The sequence below is a fragment of the Chionomys nivalis genome, chromosome 24, assembly GCF_950005125.1.
Source record: "Chionomys nivalis chromosome 24, mChiNiv1.1, whole genome shotgun sequence".
Taxonomy (NCBI): domain Eukaryota; kingdom Metazoa; phylum Chordata; class Mammalia; order Rodentia; family Cricetidae; genus Chionomys; species Chionomys nivalis.
This window is the reverse complement of record NC_080109.1, coordinates 4,299,448-4,319,515: the sequence shown is the minus strand read 5'-3', so window position 1 is coordinate 4,319,515 and position 20,068 is coordinate 4,299,448. Positions and strand designations below refer to the sequence as shown.

General features: G+C 42.8%; 1 protein-coding gene across 2 annotated transcripts in view; it reads right to left on the bottom strand.

Moving 5' to 3' along the window:
• Positions 1-19,270, bottom strand: part of Gucy1b1 (guanylate cyclase 1 soluble subunit beta 1) — a 41,411-nt gene extending 22,141 nt beyond the window's left edge. Inside the window, exons 1-4 of one of the 2 annotated variants that reach the window (XM_057757090.1) lie at positions 19,132-19,270; positions 18,548-18,621; positions 5,648-5,748; positions 2,866-2,984 (exon numbers count right to left, since the gene is read on the bottom strand). In XM_057757090.1, the coding sequence (XP_057613073.1) occupies positions 2,866-2,984; positions 5,648-5,748; positions 18,548-18,621; positions 19,132-19,134 (297 nt within the window). In that variant the 5' untranslated portion in view covers positions 19,135-19,270. Of the gene's footprint in view, positions 1-2,865; positions 2,985-5,647; positions 5,749-18,547; positions 18,622-18,814; positions 18,857-19,131 lie in introns of those variants that run through there. The other variant, XM_057757091.1, reaches the window with a different exon arrangement.
• Between the last annotated feature and the right edge of the window lie 798 nt (positions 19,271-20,068).

The following is a 20,068-nucleotide window of genomic DNA, read 5'->3' as shown; positions in this document are numbered from 1 at the left end:
TGGGGCATGAAAATGAAAGAAAAGCCTTTGAACTCTCTTAATGATCAAGCCCAGTTCATCTCACTCTCTCCTAGATGGTGGAAGTACATGCTAAAGAGTGTTTCATCAAAATATGCTGGAGGAACATTTTTATATGTAAGCTAGGACCTTAAATCAATATGTGAAAACCCAATTCTTTATATCACAGCAGCGGATACAGGAAAACAACCCCCAAATTTCTTTCTGCTTTTTAGCCTGACCATAGCAAAATCATAGCAAAACCACCTCCTCTACAGTAGAACATTGTCTTAGCAGAGTACATTTGTCATAACAGACAATTTCAAAACTAGAAAGACAAAAATTCACATGTTCAAAAAGAACAAACAATAAAAAATTTCTAGTGTCCAAAATAGCCTCATTTTTAACAGTCTTAATCAAGGGGACATAGAATAACACCAAACTTAAAGACGCTAGCAAAGTTTTATCATTAAATTGTGAGCCATTTTTCTTTTGCAGCATCTGTGAAAGTGGGTGGCTTATTTCCAATGTGAAAATTCGTGCCTGGTGCTGTGCGCTGATGAAGGGCCATGGCTGGGGAGCCCAAGGGCTTCCAGGTGAACTTCTGCTTTGCTCAATGAGCATATTGACAACCTAAATTGCTAGCTTCCTGCTGGTAGAGCAGCCCTGTCCACAGACTAAGTCAGAGAATCTTCTTTTGTCACGAATACTAGTGAGGAAACTTGTGGCTTCGAAAGTGTGACCTTTGAGTCATTTTGTTCAGCCCTTGCTGTGACAACCCTAGCATCATTTCTACGGCTCAAGGAGCATCACGGAAGTCGGGGGAAGGAACGTGAGGGCCACAGGATGGGGAGGACGGCCATGAAACCTGGCATATCCAGTACACTCGTGAACTCAGAGAAGCTGCGGTTGCCTTTTCTAGACTGAACTTGTCAGCATGGGTTCTGGAGGAAACCATGGGGTCCTGGCTTTCACAGGAGGGTTATTGGTTACTGGTAGTGGTGGCTGATAAGAAAGAGGGTGAAACTATTCTTAGCAGTGTAGCCAGCAGCTCGTACTCACACCCACAGGGACAGTCTTGATTAAACCTAGTGGGTCCTAAAACAAAGCAAAACAGACAGATATGCTAGTAGGAAGAAGACCGTTATAAGGAGTAGATTTGTTAGAGACGGAGTGGGTTTGGGGAAAGGACAGGGTGGGGGTTGGGACCAGGGTCTACTACATAAAGGACAGCGTTGTCAAATAAGAATTATGCTTTTATAAAGTGATGAGGGACCTCTCCAGCTAGGGCCCCTGCAGTGGGACAAGGCAGCCTGAGAGCACAGAGAAACACAGGCACAGTCAGGCATGGATGTTTATTCCTCGGCCCTCATACATTCAGCAGATGGTCAAGATGACTACAGGTGGGGTAACGACATTGGGAAATCTACTTAAAGATGTGGGCTGCTGTATAGACAGGGTGGTCAGAGTTTCACTAACATTTAACACTGCTGGAAGGCGGGGCTGAACAGATGGCACAGCCGTTGTGTGTATGTACTTCTCCATCATACGACCAGAGTTCAGATCCCAGCACCCACATGGGGGCTTCAGAAATTCCTGTAACTACAGTTCCAATATGCCCTCTTCTGGCCTCTGTGGGTACCTGAACACACACACACACACACACAACACAGCACATTTTTTTAAAAACTTTTCTGGTAAGGTGACAGTGGTCAACCAAAAAAACTTTTAAAATGGACTTTGCATTCAAAAATATAAAATCCCTCCAACACTTTGAAATATCAAACTCCAATTCATTTGAAATCAATTTAGAAGCCATCAGGTTGGCTTTAATTTTAGCAGCTATTTCATATGGAAGGGAAGGCTTTCTTTGGACGGCAGGACTTCAGTAAGTCCACAGCTGGAGACTGTAAACCAGCGTTCATCATGATTTAATGCTGCTTTAAGTTTATAAGAAAAATGTCCCTGTGTAAACAGCAGACATTTTGATTAAACACAAAAGTTCTTATTTTGGCTGTTAAATCAATAATGCAGCTGGCCTTGGAGTCGTTTACATTCTCCCCAAACTGGGCTTCAGTTCAGCTGGTACTGCACTGACATCATTTTCCAGCAAGGTCTAGCCACTCTCAGCAGTCAGGTTAGACACACTCTTTGCAAACAAGCCCCATGAAGCTGAGTGTTCACACGTTCATCCAGAGGGTCTCACAAACGCCAGAGCTCAAAATAGCACAGGCGGTCCAGAAATAGCGTCTCGGCAAGTGAGGAATTTACTAGCACAGACTTCTACAGCAATTATTCAACACTGTAAGATAAAGGCCTTGGGTGGTGGTATTTGTTTTATCTTGTTACCTGAAATGGGCTTTAGACTTATTAGATTTCCATATGTGTGAATAATCAACTAATTAGCAACTCTAAGGCAAAGAATTAGTTTTCCTAAGCAGGATACCGGAAACAATACCCGCAACCCCACCCCAACTTTTTCCTCATAAGGAGGCCGGTCAGCACTTCCTGAGTTAGGAGTATATTATAAAGAATAAAACTATTATATATGGAAAACAGAAAACCGCACTGTTAACATCTGTGATTCTTATTTAACGCAATTGAACAAATAATAGACCTGTGGCCTCTAAGAATACTAATTGACGGCTTGTATATTGAGAGTTATCGAATAGAGACTAGGAAGCTACATGAAGGGAAATGCTGGAATATGTGTGAGTTCATCAGGTAACTCAATGCTGTGTGAGAATGGCCATTGTTCCTCTTCAGGAGCAAGACACTCTTGTCCAATTGGCTGAAGAGAAGCATTCGATAGCGCCAATGTAAGAGCTGACACCGAGAGCTGTCACCCTAGGACCTCAGATTTCTCACCTGCAAAAACTCCCTGACGTTAGATCCCAGGACACGCAAGATGGTGTCGTAGCCAGACTCTTGACAAAAGACAAAAAACATCTTCCCGAACATCTGCAGGATTTCACCAGCATTGAGGTCTGTGTTGTAGGTTAGAGAGGAAAGAACAGGTAGAAAACGGTCAGTGAGAAGGGAAACACAAGTCTAAATGAAAATGATTTAACATGCCCATAATTATTGTACAGTATGAACACAGACTAAGGATCTCTGAGCAGGGTACTGTGACGACACTAGAGAAGACTGTGTGTTAACATGTCAACAGCATGATTCATACTACTAGCAATGGGACCTCTTTCTCAGCTCTCATGGAGACACACTTAATTTTAATAGTTTATAATTATATGTTTAGTGTATTGTTTCTTTTGAGAAGCAGTTTATTCAAGTCAATGACACAGGGCCAGTAAAATTTCCAATGGGTAAGGATGCTTTCTATCAAGTTTAGCGACCAGAGGATGATGTCCAAGTCCCACATTGTGGAAGGAAAGGACCTTCAGAAGTTCAGTTCTGACCGCCACACAGGAACTCGGGGACATAAGCATCTGTATAGCACACACATACACACACACACAAACACATGTATACACACATTATAAATAAATATAACCCAATACTCCATTGCCAAATATCTTTAATAAACATAACATTTTATTCTTGTCATAGTGTATATCCTAATATCCTGCTTTTTTCTTAATATGTAGTCATTAATATTTCCTAAACTTTAAGTGGTTACTTTTTCTATGGATTTTGACTGACATCATCTTATACAACGTATGAGTGTAATGATTTATTCAACCACACTTCTCCTACTGAAAATCCAGACCCTTTGTGCTTGACTACATACATAGTTCTCAGAAAACCACTTACACAAAAATCCTAATAAGAAGCAGATCTCCTATGTCTTTGGTGAAAATTCCTTAACAGTGTGGGAAGGCAGATGGAGCCTTTGGCAAGATGCCTGCCGCAAAGTAACCTGTGTTTGGATTCCAGCCCTCATATGATAACCAGGTACAGTGGTGCATGGAACCTCCAGCACCTGTGAGATGGAGACAGGTGGGTCACGGGTCACTGGAGCCTGCTGGCCAATGAGTCAGTGAGCCAAACCATGAGCTTCAAGTTCAGTGAGAAAACCCTATCTCAGAAAATAAGGTGAAGCAATTGATCAAAATGCAGTGTTGTGGAGCCTAGCTCAAATTGATATATCCACAACACCACTGCTCTATCTGAGGCTCGGGAATCATTTCAGAAGAGGGGCCAGAAAGACCGTAAAATCCAGAGGAATGGGAAGGAAGTTTGCTGTGAGATTGTGTCCCCTAAATATATCAGAAACTGTACCCATGAAGTCTTACCATCATGACTCCTGACACAGGATCTGCACAAGGATGACACTAACAGACACAGTAATGTGGAAGGGTGCAGGAAGCTCATGAAACCCAGTACAGGAAGAACTACAGGCAACTAAGGAACGCTTGTAGCAGAAGCAGTCTTTCCCATGGAGAAGCACGCCAACTGGTATTTAATAACAGATGGTCATCCCTGAAAGCATGTACATAAAAGTAGCATTATGTGGTCTGAGCAGGTGCTATTCATGTATTTAGGAATACATGTAAGTGTGTGTGTGTGAGAGAGAGAGATGACAACAAAGAGGGCATGGATTTGAATGTGGGGGGGTATACATGGGGGGCTGTAGAGATAGGAAAAGGGATAGGGAAATATTTACATTATAACCTCAAACTTTTTAAAATGTTTTGAAAAAATGACAAATACCTGGCCCTGATTTCTGGCCTCGAGATGCACACATATACACACATACAGGCACACACACACACAAACACATGTGCCTCTCTGTACATGCACGCACACAAACACTTATACCTGATATACAAAAATGAATTTCAAAACATATTGTCAGAGTAACATATTTTAAGGGACTTGGATAGTATAAAATCAGTTCCCAAAGTCACCTTATCATTAAATTGAAAATGTCTTATTTCCTCTCTGGAACTCTTGACCCAAATAAGACTCTTGATCAGAACAGATATTTCAGTTTTGAAAATTTGAAAATTAGTATTTTAAAAGTTTGCTTCATATTTTATTTCATAATCTGTAACCATCTAATAGTTTTGTTTCTAATTCACGGAACCTGTCCAGTAGAGCTAAGAGTTTCATGACTTCTGCATAGCTTACAGCCCAGATGAACATGAGCCCCTGGCATGCATGTGAGCACTCAACAGTTTCACACCATGAGACCTGTCAGAATTACACTTTTTTCAGTAATGGTTCTTATCTATGAATCTTTCTCTCTCTCTCTCTCTCTCTCTCTCTCTCTCTCTCTCTCTCTCTCTCTCTCTCTCTCTCTCTCTCTCTGCTGTTTCACATAGCTTATTATGGTAACACACCTGAAAATAATTTATGCACTCTACATTTGATTGCTCACTCTGGTTGGGGCTATAACCAGAGCTTTTGTGACCGAAATATTAGTGCTTGTATTTTCTCCATACAAGACCTCACAAGGGGAAGGGAGATCTCCACTTTCCCCTTGTTGCCCACTAAATAGCATATACTGGAAGGCTGGGCTTCTGCATAGCCCTGGCCTAGCATCATACGATTGCCCCACCACGGTAGTTCAGTGCGCAGCTTGCTTGCGTCATCAGCTTGCGTCATCATACGCTGTGGTCTCGGAGCACACATTCCTCTGTGAACCTGTGTCTGTTTGACCCAGAGAGGGAAGATTCATTGAACCTACTGAGGACTTTGCTTGCCGCCGCCACCAAGTCGTATGTTTTGGAATCATCATAGATTATTCTGACAAGAAACTGGCCTTCTTCATCCAGCTGCGCCTCTTTTCTGAAAGAAAGCAAAGTGTGGTGGAGATATACGTTAGAATAAGACGTCTGTCAAGATCGTAATGACTGTGTGAATAATGGATCTATTTCTGGAACATGATTTGTGGAGGCAAAATTGCTTAAATTGACACTTAGTACCTAAAAATCTAGTGATTTAGGAGAAAATTGCTATGTGCTTCTATCCAAATCAAATGAGGTATTGAGCCATATTTTAGTACTCTCATGTGTAATACAATGCCCAACACTATATATAATCAAAAGTTATGTCTGTATTGGGGGAAAAAATCAGCAAATATTTATGGATTCCCTACAGGTGTGGGATACTGCCCTGGGAACTGGGGATACAGGCTTTACCAGAACAGACTGGAACCCACTTTCCCTGGAGCAACCATTTTCTGGGAGGACAGACGTGTGTCTGAAAATGCAGTGCGTGGATCAGGGGCAGCAGGGGGTGCGAGCCATAATTTCACTCTAGGTGTCCATTCGGGTAAATAAAACATGGCCAGCTGAGACTGGACTGGGGAGGGCAAAGCCTCAGGGATGACAAGGAGGTCTCTGGCCGGAGCAACGGTCATCAGTAGCTGGTTTTAAACACATTAGGTTTGAGTTGCTGAGTGACCTAGTCAAACCTTCCCATCTATCTTTCAAACATTAAACACAGTAGCTCAAATTATACACAGTTAGTACAAGGAAATCCCAGTTATCATTTTTTAACGGTCATCAGGATTCTATAAATACATTTATTTTGATAGGATTTGAATAGCTTCTCTCAAATAAGCGTCAGAGCAGAGGAGGAAGTCATCTTTCAAACAGGGCTGGGTGGAGAAAGCACTAACTAGTTCCCAGACTACTGTCTCCATGTGAAGTTCACACATAATGTGGAGCCATCTGTGACTCACCTCTCAGCTGAACCTCTGTACCCACACACTCGCAATGAACCTTCAAGGCCACCCACTGGCACACTTCTCTCAGAAGCCATCCAGTCATGGCTGCTGCTCATTCTGTTTATTCAAGGGCCATCTCCCCATTTGTGTCAAGTCTTATGCACGACTCAACATGGAACTGTTCCTAAAGACATCCAGTGTTCTTCAGGGCATGTCATTTATGATTTTGTTGCAATCATGCAGAGCTGGGATGTTGTTTGCCCAGAACTCACAAGATTTTAAATTCCATTCCCAGGATTAAGAAAACACGATTTTAGAGTTCAAAATTTATTGAGTTGGATGAAGTTAGGCAAATTACGTATACAGCAGAAGCATGACAACTTAGCTTTTCTGAAATGTGAGGGAGAATGTAACTCATCTCCCACGACTATAAGGACACACAGCCATGTGAGTTTATGATCTAAACCATTAAAGCTATGCATACTAATTAAGATGGAGTTTCATATATTTACTTTCTCAACAATATTACATTCTCAATTATTAATACAAACTCAATTATTGAGGTATGTCAAGTGTGGCCTTATTCTATGTCACATACATACATAACTATCAAGTGAAGGGAACATAGTTCTCCAAAGTGCTTACATCTTCTCAATAGCATCCATTGGGACCATATGGAAAAATTCTGAACATGTAATGGACAGATGTATACCCTTTGATAATGCAGTGATGCTGGTTAGGTGTTCTATTGCGGATTGCAAGAATTCACAAGGCACAGGAAAGAAAAAAGCTAAAATTGAAATAACAAGCTTCCCTTAGCCTGAAATAACTACTGTCAATATTATATCAAGTTTTCTGCACTTGAATATATAATGCATTTCAATGCTGCCAATTTCAATGTCATATTTGATGGCTATCTTTTCATTTCAACAAATACTTCTGGCTGCCTCAATTTGCATTGTTTAAATACACTGAGTCTTGGCAGTGAGGCAGAGTGATTTTATTTTCTTCCACAAGTATAAATAATAAAATTATGATGAACATATTTGTAGCTAATTTTATTTCTATATAGAAACAGAATGAATTCCTAGGAATGGAATTGCTGGTTTAAAGGACATGACTGTGCTAATTCTGTTATTATCCCATTAATTTTTTATTGTGAACCAACACCAATGTTCACATGGGAATTTAGAAACATCTGACCTAAAATATGCATAAATGCTAATCAAGTCTGCAATAAAATGTATGCTAATTCGCCATAGTCACCATGTTCTGTTCTCCCAAATGAATTAAATCAAATCACAACATGTATTTTTATAATAAACTTAGTTTGTATAACACACACCCAGTCATAGTAACCTTTAAACGAATGAGAAACATCTACACTCCCTATGCATAAAGTAGAGAAGCAGCTTTTTGCAGAGAAATCCACTAGGCAGGGCCAATCACAAACCATTACTATATCCTCTCTATTAATTGCAACAAGTCCCTTTATCTTCTATTCCTAAAATGATCGTAGAACATGCTCCCTGGAGGGGACTAAAGTCAAAGTCAGTAGCAGTGGAGACCAGAAAGTGTCTTGTGGAAAGGCCATGCTGAATTCCATGAATTATTCAGACACTTAGGACTCCTTATTGGCATCTATCTCAGAAGCCGTGGGGAATATCCGGTTGCTTGTTATCTTTTCTAGACCCTGACCCCAGAAAATTTTTCCACACATACTCAATGTTTCTTATGCTTTAGGCTCTTTTTCAAAGCACTTTCATGATAGTAAAGAAAACTACAAAAGATGCCAGCCCTAACTGACCCGTAGATAGCTGGTAGAAAGAGGTAATATGAAAAACAGGTTAAATTTTCTATTATGTTGTAGCATGATCGATGCTTCAAGACGAGAAGACAAGGGAGACACAATGAGAGTGAAGGAGAAGGAGGAAACAGTGAGATTTACACACTCCATGGAGTGGCACTAAGGTCTCAGAGATGATGTGCTACGTGAGTCCTCAAAAGGGCACTTGCTGTGCACCCTCATGCTCCCTGCCTTCTAGAACAACATCATCTCCCTCCAATTTCAGGGGACATGGTAACTAGAGAATCACTGGAGACTCACCCCTCCCCCCAAATTGTGCCTGGTTAACAGAAAACCTGAGCAGGAAGAGACATGAGCCACAGGGAAGGGGAGGCAGGCAGCGCCACCTGCAGATGCTACCGGAAATGCCCTGTCAGTGTTCAGCACCAGTCCTACTTTCTGATATGTCCATATGGGATCAGGGTTCATGGTGTCTAATATCTTAGCTTCCATGGGGGTACAATGAGGTGATTAATGTCATCACCCAGAACTCTTCACCATAGCCCCCAACACCATCCGTCAGTGATCTTCATCACAGCCCCCAACATCATCCGTCAGTGATCTTCATCACAGCCCCCAACACCATCCGTCAGTGATCTTCATCACAGACCCCGACACCATCCGTCAGTGATCTTCATCACAGCCCCCAACACCATCCGTCAGTGATCTTCATCACAGACCCCGACACCATCTGTCAGTGATCTTCATCACAGACCCCGACACCATCCGTCAGTGATCTTAAAATCTTGAATGGCTCTTCTTCCATTTCTACTACACATTCTCTTTCTCTTCAGTTTGGGAGGTTTTTCCCCCTTCACTTCACACCTGACTGAAATCACAGAAGGCAACTAGCAAATGTCAGCAAATTTAGAAAACAAGCTGGTAGCTAGATTATATAAGCAGAACACATTGCTCAAGTTCCAGTTCTCTACAATTCTGTCTCTTGCTTTGCTGACCCATGGTGTTTATACATTTTCCTTAAAACCAATACCGAATCTACATGCCTATATCTGAAATATTTCTAATAATCTACCATTTACATTTTATATGCAGCATTTCCTTAGACCTGGAATTACCCGAATCCAGGTATACTCACCAACTTTTCTAGACCCAATCACTGTTTCAAAATCAACTTGAGTATCAACCTTGCTTAACTTCTCCATCACATGGGAGCAGCCCTTGGCCTGTCTACCATTTTGGTTTACAGGTAAAGCAAACTGGGGGTTTCGCTGAGATTTATAATTTGAAATTTTCTCAATTAAATATATTGGGCATACTTTTATTATTTATTTTGTTAACCTCTCTTGGTTTTCTCCAAATTATGAGTCAATGCCCTTCTTTACAGCATGTGAAAAACAAAGAACTTCAGCACTTCGGCATGCAGGGGTGCCGAGTCCGGGGGAGTCCACTCCCTGGGTTTCATTCCATGTCATGGGCAGAGCACAGCGTCGGTGCTCTCCTGCAGTCACTGGAGAGCACAGTCAGCCTTGGCCTCACGCTCCACACCCAGTGCATTTGACAGGTGAGGTCCAGGTGCTGGAGAAGAAAAATGAGGAAGCCACCAGGGAGGAAGAATAGGGAATGTCCAGGACAAGAGGGGAGAGGAAGAGGAAGACACAAAGAAGGAAGAGGAAATGTTTAGGGGAGAAGCAAGAGGAGCAACAACTCAGAAAGCCCCATGCAGTGTAAAATAAAACTAGTGAGCTCTTCGCTGACTTGTTGATAAAATGTATGGATTCTAATGGCCAAAAGCAAGCTCTGCTTCCCTATGTGACTTAAAAGAGTGGCTAAATTCTCCAATGGTGACAAAGTGATATAGAATTATATGCTGTGTTCACTAAATAAGTATTGTGTTATAGAAGGGTGACATATTTTCCTTAAAGCTATTAACTTCTCATTTTCAATGATTGATGGTTGTCGGCAAAATCATCTTCATATCTACTAATTACTTCCAAAAAATAGGTAGATATAGCAGAATAACATTTTGTGGATTGACTGAAATAATCACCATCTTAATACACATGTGCACATTTTAAAACAAGGGAATGAATTAATCACTTATTCCTCATGAATGTCTATACTTCATATTACAAAATCAAGCTATTCAGTATAACTGCAAAGTCCATAGTTCATGTTTAGTATTAAGTATATTTTGGATGACTTAAAAAAAATAATTAGATATATAGTGAGTTCAAAATGGCCAAGTTTCATTTCTCATAACTGTTTAAGGAGCTATTCATTGATTTCATGTGTGAACACAGAAATGCTGCCTTTGCTTCCTACCCTGAGCTGCTGCTCCTGAGCACTCCCCAGAAAGTGTAGTCCATGGAAGGTCTGTGCCAATGGATAAAGAAGCATCCCGTGGAGGTATGAGAAGGGCTGTTCCGAAATGGGACAGTCTGAGGTCCGAGGAAATGACATTTCTAAACAAAGGTCAGCTCTGAGCCAGAAAAATTTCCACACTTCCCTGACTCTCATTTCCACCCAGCACCTCCAGAGCTACTGACCCAGGAGCATCACTGGTGCACACAGATTTGGTCTTTCTAATAAATCCTAGCAATGCTGAGGAGAGAGGGAGGGAAGTGTAGTAAAAACACTGAGCTGTATCTAGTCATTATGAAAATTAAAATGTTCCATTAGAAGCCACAGATAATAACTGCAGGCAACATTGAAACTGCATGTAGCTTTTTTTTGTAAGTGGCTGGAAAAAAATAGTTGCTATTTCTCATTATCTCAGTGCAGTGATTTTAATAAATCTCTGAACCCCCTAAGGTGCGACTCCAGTGTGAAGAATTTGCCCGAAGGAGAGACAGGCCCTTTAAATCTAAGGCCAGTTTCTATTTTGGATTTTCCTTGAAGCTCGGTTCCTGTAAGTGAAGCTGTCACTCATGTATGCTCTGATGAGTGACAATGGGGTCTCAATTCTAAGCAAAACAATGCCTTCACTCTTGGTATATTTTTGTTTTCACTGTGACTTTCCTGACATGGGAGACCTGTCACAGCAATGACTGCAGCTCTGAAAGTCACTCATAAATGTCTTAAATGGGAGCCTTCCACAGCCTTATCACACAGATGGATCCATTTGGCCATCAACACTGCCTGGGGGAGCACCCGATCACAGCTCCCCTCAAAGCAATCTGCTCAAAATTTCGGTGGGTATGGCTTTCTCTCACAGATGTGATGGCTGATTAAATAAAAATCCCTTCAAATCGTAATAATCAGTGTCACCTGTACAGATGGGTGGAGACTTTGCTAAGTCAGCCCTCCCTGGGAAAGAGAGTGCAGGTTCTCGCTGGGAGAAAGCCCACAGTAGGATGACTGACAATCTGTGCCCCAGTCCCTACTCTGTGAAGGTGTGTGAGGGAAGTTCTCTAATATCCTCCTGTTCCCTAACTTACAAAGTGACAAAGGGTGAATGGAGTGGATGTGACTGACAGTTTGGTGATGTCATGTGTCGACAGCATTAGGGTACAGTAGACCTATAAGGCAGCCGTCCAATATGAGTGAGATATTGTAATCAAAATAGAATGGTGCGCTGCCAAGTCCCCCCACACGCCGAACTTCAGCATGGCATACATTTCTCTACAATTTAGGACACTGTCCTTATCCAGCATCTCACAAATTAAGGACCTAGATGTGTTCTGAATCATATACATACATTCATACATATGAGTATATGTTATACAAATGTTGTCTATTGTCTCCAATTAAGAGTATAAAAACAATTTACATGCAAATGTATGTATCATATTCACGGAGAACAAGAGGAAAATAGAGACACATGTAATAAAGGGAAGGAAGGGAGAGAGCGCGCCAATCTCTAGGTTTTTCCCTAAGAATGGTAAGAAGCCTACACTCTGGTGAGGCAGGTCAGATTTTAGATGAATAATTCAAAGCACACTCACCCATGACTAGGAAGGGAGCACAATGCTGAATGTACAAAACAGTTCCTTCAATAGCCTTTGCTGCGGTAGGGCACAGCTGGGAGGTGGACTTTATAGAACAAGGAGAGAACATGGAACAGAAGGAGGCTCAACTCCCCACCTCAGTATGGTTAAGTGACTGAGATCAGACCTCGGGGTGGGATGCCGAGAGCAAATGGGACACCGTGCACACCGACCTTTGCCTTCCTTACTACTGCCATCGACAGTTTATAGAGGGAAAATGTCTTCCCTTTTTCTACATACAGACAATAAAGGCAATGTTCTCCTACTATTTATTCTTTAGCGCACAGACAGGCGAAGCAGTGAGCACAAAAGCCGCAGAGCTTCAGGTCTGTGCTGTCGCCCAGGAACAGGGCTGGAGAGATTCCTCTTTACAGTGCTCATTTCCTTAAGTGTGCTTTCCTAGAGACATCTGCACAGCGTCAACCCTTAACTATCACCTTCCAACACGGCATGAGGAAACATTTGCCAGGTCCCTGTTGCTGGAGGGAAAAAAGACATCGCAAAGGACATTGCTCTCGCAAACAGCAGCCATGTTTAGTTAATATTTGCCATCACCCCATCTTGACATAGTGAGAGCGAAAGCATGGGGTTACTGGGTTCTCTTCTAGTCCTCACTGGAACGCACACACAAAAAAAAGCATAGACCAGGCTAATATGATTCTGGTATACACCTAATGCGCACACACAAAAGGAAGAGTCTAAGGAAATTAAGACTCCCCTAGACCAGTCTTGGGGCTGTTGCAGATCATAGAAACAAAACAATCAAAAATGCTATGGCCTCCCTTATGCAGGTACCATGTTGTTCTCAAAGTGGTGTGGATTCTAGAAGGTTCTGTTTAGACAGCTCACCAGCAGCTGTGTGAGGCCTAAGCAGTTAGCTTCCAAGCATCAAGCAAACATACAGTGTGTCTTCCTCTGGCTTTCAGGCTACCCGGAATAATTTTCTACAGAAAAAGGTCTTACTCGTAATGCACAGCTAACTTATTTTTTTTTTTTTTTAGCTTTTCAAGGAATTTGTTTAATTTTCAGCGGTTGTTTTTGAGTAAGAAAATGAGTATGTTGTATTTACAGTCGGTAACTCTTCTTGGGTAAACACATCTAGAAGCATATAGCCTGGTCTCAGAGGATTGGCTCCAAAGTAACTTGTGACTTTTCAGCCTCCTACACATAATGCCCCTGACAGTGTTCCTTTAATTTCTTCAAAATGCAACTTCATAGTGGATAAAAAAGAAAAGACAACAATGACAAACACATTGAGCTGGAAAGTCATTTCCTGTTTTAAATAGATATCGCAGCACTCAGCTGAAAATACATAGAGGAAACAGTTCTAGAAAGTTTAAAGAGCTTTCTCATATGAAGTGCCAGTCATACTTTCAAACACACATACGCTTTTTCCTACCTGGACTCAGATATACAAAGGCATAGAAATTTATTTAACTCACCCCAACATGAATGTGAAAATGCCATAAAGCATGCCAGATTACGGTGATGCCCTAGTTTGTTTGCTTCATTGGTTTGGATAAACTCAGTATAAAGAATACTGGCAATCTCCGTGTAGATGGCATAGTGAAATAACCATCTTCCTACAGTCTGCAGAAGGGCAGAAGGTGGGCCCAAGGCAAACACAGAAACCTGGCAAGAAGATTGTTGGAGTGTAGGGCGAGGGGAACTGATCCAGGACCAAGAGGAAAGAAGCAAGGCTAAGGGATAGTCTGAAGCAAATTAGTGTGTGAAGAGGAGAGAGGAGAGAGAGAAGTGAGTTGAGGACCTCCAGCAAAGCGAAAGGAAACATTTAGGTTGGAATGGCACGAACACACAATGGGCTATTGTTCTTGGTATTTTGTCTGGGTATAAAGTGCTAGACAGGCTCTTTAGCATTGAGCCACACCCCTAAATCAGGCCACTGTTGTTGAAATGGAGCTTCACAGCGTTCAGGCGTGCTGCAGAAGATGTTGAAAAACCCAGTTAACAGAGGGAAGTGGGAAACAGTGCACGTTGTTACTCCGGCAGCTATTCAAGAAACATATTAAGTGTGTTTCCAGATAATACTGAAGGTACTGCAACAACCAAGGCTATCAATTTCCCCATATACAAATGAAACTTGGAAAGCTTGAGCAGGTTAAGAAGCCATGTAACCTAATTTTTAAAATATTGCTTGTGTGGGCCCTAATATTGATTCGTAATCAGCAAATTCAACTACACGTATGAAATTCAAACTGGAATAGCAGTACATGCTATCTAGCAGTCAAGCCATTTCCTTATTTGAGTGACAGACAGGAAAGTTTTTTTTTTTTTTTAAAAAAATGATTAAGACTAAAAATATCCTGATATCTCTAGACATTTTCAAGGCAAGAATGACATCATTTGCTTTTCTGTCCTCGGTGCCTGAATTGTTAACCTATGTTCATTAAAGATACGCTTAACAATCAAAGAAAAGAGCCAGTGCAGGAAGAGCCCATGCAGCAGCTTGAGCAAAGCCATGAAAAACACTTGGAAGGCGATGGACCACAAATTGACAACAGTGTCTATTAGCTAAAATGATATTGCGTAATTCTAGAACTTACAGATTTTATACCAATATTTGGATTGAACTGCTTATTTCTAATCTCTCAGAAAGTCTGATACAAGGTAGCCAGTACTCTGGCCTGGTCACCTGTAGGCAAGTCAGTACGGTTTTTTGCACGGTGGTGTATGGGTGGGTGGGGGCTGTGTTTACTGTTTTGGATCCCACCACTGAGTTACATCTTCAGCTACATCTACCACTTGTTTCAAAGAGACTTCTAATCATTTTAGAATTGTTTGAATCCACCTTTAGAATTCATGTATTTTCAAGGGTAGACAGAATCTCAGAGCTCACTGGCACAATATAGTTGTCAGGTTAACCAGGGTTGATGCAGTGTAACAGAGGCAGACCTATTGAGCATTTAGAAGATATTCTTATGGGCATAAAGTCGACTACATTTTCTAAATGAATGATAGGTATTTTTTTCTCATCGCTTAAAAGACATGGCTTCTTTAAGAGGATCATCTAAAAATTTGAAATAAATTTACAAAGCAAGATCTGAGGCAGATTTGGGAGCAGGGCCTGTCTCTTACTCTTTTATGTTACTACATAGATCAAAAGTGAGTAATGACGCTATATCCAGAACACTGGATGTTCCCTGGTTCAAAACATAGCAATGACGTTTACATGGCTACATTTGAGAAGTTATACAGATACATCCACAACATCCTGAAACTGGTCTTGGAAGTAGACACTAACCCTTTTCTGTCTGTCACTTTGAGAGGAATTGCCTGGACTTGGGTTTGGGGCAATTTTTACTGAAGTGGGGGGGAGGCAAAGCACTTTTGGGAGTCAGTGATGCTGATGATACTAATTCATGTGGTCGCCGAGTTTCCAAGGAGGTATTTTCCTGCTCATAGTCATCTAGAATTTTTATCTGGAATCTATTACTTAGAGTTTTATTTGTCATTAAGTGTGTGACTTCCTGTCTCGTAAAGGATGTCCACTTCCTACTAAACTGAAAAAAAATACTACAAAACAGGTTATAAATATACAATTAGACATTCTTCCACAGATCAAAAAAGAAGATAGAAAAGTTTGATTCGTATGGGGGCAAAATTATAAAACAGCTCTTCTCTCATATATTCAAGCTTCCATATAACTTACAGCATCTTGGGGAATGGCTACAGGGGGTGTTCAGGAACGGGAGGGGAGGAGCACCTTCACGGCCATAACCTTTGGCAGTTATATTTAATCTCACCATCAGGTAATCATTTGCTGATTGGGCAGATGCTCTTCCAGGAAGCATTCAGCAGCATCTGGGGAAGCCAGGCAGGGTAGCAAGGAACAGTTTTAGACCCTCAGTGCAGAGAACCAAGCCAGGCTGTCCAGCTCATACACAAAACTTGCACCCATGATCTGAGGAATGCCTTCCTAAAGAGAAAACGGGCAACTGAGTGGCCAACACTATTCTATTCCTGTGGTAAGGGCACCATCCTGACAGTAATTTCACAGAAAAGTGATCTCTATGACCTGGTTCATATTTACAAGAAGTGTTTTGCACGATTGGCATTATTATCACTTAGCCAACTAAGAATTTTGTTCAACCACACTTCAAGATAAGTACACACGTCTGTAGTCTAGGCCCATGAGAGGCAGAGACTGGAAGACTGTTGTGAGAACAAGCCAATCTCAGCTACATGGTCATCTCCATTCATTCAAAGCTACATAGCAAGAACCAGACTCGTGTGTGCTTGTGCGCACACACACACACACACACATGTGCACACATGCATGTGTACAACCTACTTGAAGAAACACATAACAATTTCAGCCACCACTTGAAAGTTAATAGAATGTATATATGTTTAGGTCTTAACCATCATAAACAAGTATCTGGATAATTTAATTTTAAAAATAAACGTGTTGTTACGTTCTTTGAAGTATGAAGTAAATTTTTGATTTCTACATTGACTAGTTATCAACATTGATAATACTCAGATGTGTATTCTAAGTTTTATTTAATTTGCATAGTGATTATTAACTCATCATAGTCTGTTCTTGTACTCTCAGAATCCTGAACATATCGACTGTTATGGTTTATCTGTCATGGACTTTGGGGACTTCACTTCTAAAGGTGAAAGGTTAACACATGGGGATGTGTGTTCCCTTCATCCACAAAGAAAGGGGGGCTTATGTTCATCCTCACGTCTGTCTACACTGCGAGGGCGTGTGTTTAGTGTCTTCAACAGTGCCTGTCTCCACAGAAAACCAAAACTATGAAAGAATAAGGTCCAAAAAAATTACAATCTCCAAGTGGCCTTACTTAGTTTTGTTTGATAGAGCCATAACTGCCTCATCTGGCCCTCTGTTTATAGGATGCAGATGTGTCCTCTGAATAACATAAATGTGGATAACATGAAAGACTCTGGAATATCAGTTAAAACTCAGACCCAAGAGAGCTGGAGGAAGATGGTGCGTACTAGAGCTTATTTCTACGGAAACAGATAACTAAAGAAAATCACCATCCTATTACTGAACGATAAAGTCCATGAAATCGATAGCTAATAAAAATGTGCTGAGAAAAATAACAAGGGCTCGTGCACTATCATTGAGCGCAGGAACTTATCAAATAAGAGAAACGGGTTCCCCTCTGCCCTTCTTAATCCTCACCACTCTCCCTAGCCAGTTAGAATGTGGTGATGCCTACCTGTGATTTTAGTATAGCTAGTTGGTAGCAACACTCGGCTATGCAAGAGTTAAACCCCGGTTTCAACAAGGGAGCGAAGGAAAGATAATTCTGTTAAATGGTAAATGCTCTGCTGGGCATGGTGACGCATTCCTCTAGTGCCAGTGCTCAGAGAGGCCTGGAAGATTGGCAGGTCCAGGACAGCCTACGCTGTATCTAGGGAGATCTCTCAAAAAATCTAAAGGTCAGTCATGGAGCTTGGTGGCATCCTGCTCGCCTGTCACGCACAAGGCTCGGAATTCAGCCCCCAGTAAAACCCAGCCCAAAACCCACAAAAGGCTTCAGAGGTGACCAGGGCCTTAAAATCTCACCTAAGTGTATTCTTCTGTCCCATCTGAGTAGCAGGCTCGAAGTTCTACAGAAACTAGGATGCTCTGTTAGGACTACTAGAAGAACGCCCAGCAAAACAAGGTTGATTTGAGGAGGTTATCGGGCAGATGTCCCTTTATTAAATACGTGCTTCACGTGACTTATTGTAGAAATAATTTGAGTGTACTATAGCACACCCAAATGATTTAACCATATTATGTGTACCAAGTGTGTAAATCTCAGAGCAGAGCAAGTCTTCTGTTCATTTCCTGCCTCAAGTCCCAGAACCGTTCTAAGGCCCCTGCATGGGAGCTGACCAACCCTCCGAACCTGGACTTGGGAGCCTCAGGACTCTGGCAGGGTGTTCCCACGCTCAGGCCGGGTGAGGAGGCCGCAGTGACCCCAAGGGGCCACGCCATGGCCTACCCTCCTCTCCTGGTCCCGGCTCCAGAGCGTGGGAGCGGAGACCAGAGGATGCGCACCACGACCCTGCCTGGAGCATTAGGGAAGCCAGCGCGGGCACGGCGCCAGCGCGGCCCTGGGAGCAGGGCTGTTCACTTACTTGATGTCTTCCCACACCTCGGGACCATAATTGCGGATCACCAGCAGCTCCAGGGCATGGTTGACGAATCCGTACTGCAGGGCAGGGAAAGACTGAGGTCAGGGACCTGCTCCTTTCCACCGCGTCGCCCACCCCGCTCCGCTGGCCTGTCACTCGCCATCTGGTTGCGCTTTCGGGGTACCCTATACTAAAGGGGGGAGATTCCCGAGAATCATTGGATTCTCAGCTCCACAGCACCCCCTCCCCCATCTTCTTACCCCTGCTCACCTGTCACCACGGTACAACAGGGGACAGCAAGGGAATCTGAGCCCTGGAGCCTCCCACCTGACCCGGCCCGCGGAAGCGAGAATCACCCGAAGTCGAAGGCTGGCGTTGCGCGGTGGGGACCTACTCGGGACCCAAAGACTCAGAGCGCTCCAGCAGATCATGTGTCCCCACCTCCCACCGAAGGCGCTGTTTCCTGCAGCCTTCCGCTCTGTGCCCCTCAGCTTGCTCCTGCAGCACCGCGCAGTCCGCTCTTTAGTCTGTTAAGGTTCACCCAGCCTAGGTGTGAGGTTCCCGCTGAGCGTCCTGACAGCACTCACCATGGTGTCTGCGCCCGGAGCCCGGGAGACAGCCTCGGCACAAGGGTACCGCGGAAGAGACCCAGACAGCGACTACAGCGGCGACAGCGCACCCAGACCAGCACAGAGCTGCAGCTAGAGCATCAGCCTGGGCCAGCCCTGATTGCCACCTCTTCCCAGCCAATGACGAGTAGAGCCACAGGAGACCGGGCGCTGTTTCTTTCCATATCTCAGCCAATCAGAGAGAGCGGAGGGAATTCGGATGGGCTCAGAGCTAGTAGGCTCCAGCCTTTTCCCGCCCTAGTTTGGTTACATGTCCTTTATTTGAGGCCTTAAGGAAGACAGAGCAGAGCCAGCTACACTCCTCCCAGTAGCGGGTAGGTGCGTTGTCATCCTGGTACATGTGTACTAATCCAGAAGTCTGCTTTCTGGCTTGTAGGGTGTGAGTGTGTGTGTCCAGCATCTTCATGTTTATTGCAGTTATGCAGATAAACATTTTGTCTGTGTCTTTACATTGCAGCAGCTGGCAAACTTATAGCTAATTCTACGGAACTAAACACATTTTACTTTTAACTGCTAATTAAGTGTACAGACCAAGATGCTCTGTAATAGATAAGAGGTTAAACAAGTGTATTAGACTTTCTGTCGCTGATACAAAATACCTGACATTAACCAGCAGAATTCATTTGGGCTCACGGTTTCTGTGGTTCGTCGTGCTTGGTTTCTATTGCTTTGGGGCTTGTAGGGAGGCACAGCTCCTAGGGGACTAATTAACAGCGGCTACTCAGTTCATGACATACGGAGAGGCCTGGGATTGGCTATAGTTCCCAAGGACACCCACAATGGTCTACTTCCTCTACTAGGCTCAAACTCCCAGAACTTTGAGAAGTATTCAAAATGATGCTAACGGCTGAGGACTGCGCTTTCAGAACTTGAGTTTCTTGGGGGATCCCTCACG